The following is a 4,996-nucleotide window of genomic DNA, read 5'->3' on the forward strand; positions in this document are numbered from 1 at the left end:
ACTCTCAGTGATAATCTACAAGATGAGAGAGATTGTGGATAAGTATTATCTGTTATCGCTATCAATGTATAGAGTTTTGGAATTGTGCTTTCACAAATCTTAATAGGAAAACGAGTCATCAGGGAGGGCAACATGTTTGGAATTTGCAGATCCAAAACATGAACGGGGAATTTATAAATGAGACTTTTGACATTACTCTGCGGTTGGCCTTATCATGCACGGCTCATAAGCAGCAAAGACCGACCATGGAAGAGGTCATTTACAAGATCAGAGGAGGCTTTAGGTATCTCTTCAAAGCTCAAAAGCCACTCGGAGTGATCTTTCATTCTGAATGGCTTCGTGATATTCATCACTTCATCCACATATGTTTAAAAAAAACTACTTTATTGATTCCCAAAAAATATAAATGGAAGTATGATACAGAGCATTTACATGTATACGGATCTGCTTCAGTAGAAGAAGCTTATCCTGATTTTAGCTCTTAAAAAGCCGAGCTAAAATCACAACAGCAAGAAAATTTACATGTATAGGTCTATCGTTTTCTCGCACTTGTATACGCAGACTGGTTACTAGAGGAACTAGGGAAGATGCACAGAAGCAAAAAAATGAAAGAATCCTGGGTGGAGCAAAACCGTGTTATCGGGCATGGACGACTGTGTCTTGTGGTACTGTTGAAGCTAGCATGGATCTTGAACTAGGCCATTCGTGGAGGATACTCAATAACGAATTCGCCTTCTTACCAGCACGAGCAGTGCCATCGGTGAGTGATGAATATAATGATACCATAAGCGACGGCGTCTTCCTCAAAATTGAGATCACCTCTGACCCACCATTGATGCAGAGAGATAAAAAGACAGAGATACAGTGTTCCTTTCCTGTTCGAGAAGAGGAAGAATGCATAACACCCATTAAAAGAGGAATTACCGAGGTTTTTAAAATCTCGATCGTCCCTTCTGGTCTTTCTGCTAAAGCTGCTAAAACTGCCAAAACATCATCTACGAGATCAGTTCTATCCAAAGTCAAAAGATTCATCAGACCCGGAACAGCTCCTGCAGCGAGAACCCTCGGGTGATTTCCGGGAAACAATAATAGCCCAAAGAGTGCAACGATTGCATTCTTCTTTCCTCGTGGGCTACCATGTTTCAACAGCGCCACCAGAGATGGAATTGCTTCGGGTAGTTCTCCTATAATTTCCCGGTACTCATCGACCGAAGAGATATAAAATAGCACTGCAGCGGCATTTTGTCGAGATTCCGGCCTAAGCCCGTTCCTCAATACTTCCACGATTGGGTCCAATCCGCCTGTTTCGACGATCACCGTTTTACCTTTTGGGTGCTGGGAGAGATTCAACAAACCCGCGATTGAATTCTCTTGGGTTGATGGATAAGAAGAAGAAAGTAAGATCAGTAGCCACAAAATTGAGCCGGCTTCAACTAAGCAAGCTCTATTGAATACGCTAAACTTCGCGAGCAGCCGAATTTCATAAGCAGCTTTATTCTGCTCTTGCTCTGTTCCTGTTGAGAGCTTCTCCGCAAGGAAAACAGCAAGCATTCTTGTAGCTCCCACGGCAGGAGGAGAGATTGTAGTTGAGAGTGTCTTCGCAATCTCTCGGCTGCGGTTGCCGGATCCGGCCACCGAAATTCCATGTTCGTAACAGAACTGATGAATAAGCTTGCGCAGAGCAGAATTTGGTACCAATTCAGTGTTCATCAGCTTCTCTCCAGTCTTTGGGCAGATGAAATTTCCCGCTCTGAGCCATTTCTCAATTGACACTCGATCGTAAGTCTGTCCGGTAGCCACGGTGACCGGATCCGTCATCATTTCTAGAGATATTGGGCAGCGAAAATCTGCGGGATTGAGATAATTAATTACCTCTCCTTCGCATTTACCATCCAGTCGCTCACTAATTCGTCCATCTACAACGTCGAAGATCACCGAACGACAATAATTCGCAAAACCCAACAAACTGCCCAGAAATCCTATCTCCTTCTTTTCCGCTTTCGAGTTTTCCAACTCAATCTCTTCCTCCAAGAACCTGATTTCCTTATTACAGTCGCTCCAGCTTCGAATATCCAGAGAGTCGAGAACCCGTTTGATGACACACGAATCCGGAACGACCCCGTCCTCAAACCGACCCAATATCGTGAGAACAGAATTTCGAACCGATTCATCGACCGGGTCGATCTCGATCCTCACCTTCCAAGTTTGAGACTTCAGCAGCGCAACCAATTCCCTTACCTCCGTCGTCACATCAATCGAGGCAAGGGGCAGGACGTCGAGAGCCGTCGCTATGGACCGGATCAAGACGCGAAATTCGCTGATTACCCGGTCGGAGTTCATAAGGATCCAAAGGCGGGCTCCATCACTGGCGCAGTCCTCCAACAAGCACCGGACTTTCTGGAGGATTACGTACAGCTCCGAGAAGCAGAGAGTGACGGAGCCGGGAAGTGCCGGTCGGCCATCCCGAATCTCCTCCAAAAAAACAAGGAGAATACCTATCTCCCTAACGGTTTCGCGCGCGGTCCGCCTGTGGGCTCCAAATACCGGGGACTGGTAGGCGGAGATGGCTTGGCAGAGGGCGATGACAGCGCTGAGAAGAGTGTCCAGAGAAACGTCCTCGCACGGCCGGACGACCGCTGACGTCAGAAGCCGGCGATCGGACCTCTGAAACATGTGAGGATGGAGACAAAAAAGAAAAAAATTGAGAGAGAGCAGAGATTCAAACGTAAAAACTGATAACGAGTCGTTAGAGAAGAATCTGATAATAGCACGAGACGTCGAAAAGGCTGTTAGATCCTTATATAAAGAAGGAGGCATCCAAAGGAACACGTGGCGTGTGTCTAAGAGTTCCCGGACCTTAAGGAACGCGCTAGTATCCATGAAAAATCTTGCGCTGAGAGCACCACGTGTCCAGATCAACAGGTGGCAAAAGATTGGGCCAGGAAGGGTGTTTCTTGGATGGAGCAGAAATAAGATTGATAACTCTCGACCCTATGAAAACGGGGAGTACCATGAGACGACCCTACGAAGCTTCATTATGGCTTCGAAATATTTGTTTTACTGCTACTGAGGACAGTTAGAATATCTTAACCGTCCGATGAGAAAGGCAGGAATCTTGCAACTATATTCTTATCTCTACCCGATATCAAAAAGTGAATGAAGGAATCTGTGCGGTACCGTTTCGGATAATTCTTTAATGTGTACGGAGCAGTGCATGGAAACGGATGGAATTTAATTGGTGTGGAATCAAACGTGGCAGCAAGACAAGTGACACGTGTGTACAGATGGGTGAGTTGGGCGACTCGTTCGAGTCGACGACCAAGTGATTGCTCGGGATGGACGTAGCCGACGCAGCCGTCGACATTATTGCGGGTTCTAATTATTTTATATCGTTCATAGACCGGCGTCAGACGATTGATGTGGTTCAAGGCTGAGCCTGAACCTCAGATCTGAGGGCCACGTCGATAAAAAATCACACCACGGTTAAGCATCAAGTGATCAGTGGAGATCTGACTCGGTACCTGAACCAAAAAATCGGGACTTGATTGAGTTGGATGTAACAGGTGAAAATAGATAGACCGTGAACGTAAACAGCATGTCACGAAGCTCCACGTAACAAGAAATAATAATTTTTTTAAAAATATTAATATATGGTGAAACTCGTATATGGTGGGTTGCGTCAGATTTGCACCACTTGTGGTCACTTCATTCGCTTCCTCACTTTATTCCAGGGCCCACTCCTTAGATTCGGAGAAGATTACTGAAATTAAAAATTAGGTCAGTGGATGTCCAAAACAATCGTTATGGATGTTAATGGCGTGGTGGGGAGAGAGGTGTTGGCGTCTCGGTGGTATTAGGTGTCGAATGCAGCCATCAATCATCTTCAATGCGACGTCGTAGGTACGCGTCTTTTCATTGAGAATTTAAACCTAGATATGTATTTGAAATGAAAACAAGATGGCTCCTCTCCACAAGTTTTCTCATGGATTCTAATGTCTAATGTCATCCCTAGACATTCGATTAATTAAGATTCACTCTGGTTGTCATCTCTAGATACTCTTGTTTCCCTTTGTTGTTTTAAGATTTCCGTTTTATCTCATCTTCTTGTTTCTGTTGGTGTTCCATGCTTCTGTTTCAATTTTCAGTTCTCTGTTTTTGTGCATTCCATTCGTATCTGGATGGGAAGAGAAGTTCCCCTGTTTTTCTCCTTTCCAGGAAAGAACTATCGGGGGGAGCTCCTCCCTCCCTTCCTCTGTCCAATGACAAAAATATCTAGTTCTGTCACGCCGGAGAGGAGGAAGGAACGCCACCTTCTTCGCATTGCCCCCTATGTTCTAGAAATGAGGTTGGTCCCCTCCATAAAGAGGATAAATTGGACCCATTTACTGCTACAGATGAATCCTGGATAATTTTATCCTCCTCATGTGAATGGAAGAGACAACGTTATTACTAAAACATGGTCTAAACAAATCTGATCCTCTTAATTCTACAAACCAACGTACTTAATTGCTTATAAACGTCTACTTAAATTGATGGTCCTATCCAATAAACAGATGGATCTTGAGTTCAAATTTCCTGTTTCTTCTTTCTTCGTTGTTCTAGGTTGTTTATGCTTAGATTTTCACTGCTGAGTTGTTCTCATACACAAGATACTCTAGTTTTGCTCTCCGATCTCCGGCCGACGCCTCCTCTTTTCCTGCCCATTCATTCTGGGTTGTTTTTTACTCGTTCAGTTCCTGTAAAACTACTATATGTTTCTCTCCTGGAGTCCCCTCTCTACTTTCTCCAATCCTCTCTTCAGCTAGATTTCCTTCTATTCATCACCCTCTACTCTTCCCACCCGTTCATTTCTGGATTGTTTTTGCTGGTTTTTGTTAAACTGCTTTCTGGTTTGTCTTCTCTTTTCTTATCTTCGTCCATTCCTTCCGCTTCCCTCTCTCCGGCGGTTCCCAGCAAGAGATAACTGCAGAGAAAGGAAGAATGAGGGAGTAATGCC

At 44.7% G+C, this 4,996-nt stretch overlaps 1 protein-coding gene across 1 annotated transcript; it reads right to left on the reverse strand.

Moving 5' to 3' along the window:
* Nucleotides 1–429: 429 nt before the first annotated feature.
* LOC137937754 (U-box domain-containing protein 19-like) lies at nt 430–2,673 on the reverse strand. The gene has a single exon (XM_068782909.1). The coding sequence runs from the start codon at nt 2,671–2,673 to the stop codon at nt 637–639; it is 2,037 nt and encodes a 678-aa protein (XP_068639010.1). The 3' UTR covers nt 430–636.
* Between the last annotated feature and the right edge of the window lie 2,323 nt (nt 2,674–4,996).

The sequence above is a fragment of the Aristolochia californica genome, unplaced genomic scaffold (genome assembly GCF_029961685.1).
Source record: "Aristolochia californica isolate CCGP_79_NKW_82.1479 unplaced genomic scaffold, dmAriCali1.0.hap1 SCAF_7, whole genome shotgun sequence".
Lineage (NCBI taxonomy): Eukaryota > Viridiplantae > Streptophyta > Magnoliopsida > Piperales > Aristolochiaceae > Aristolochia > Aristolochia californica.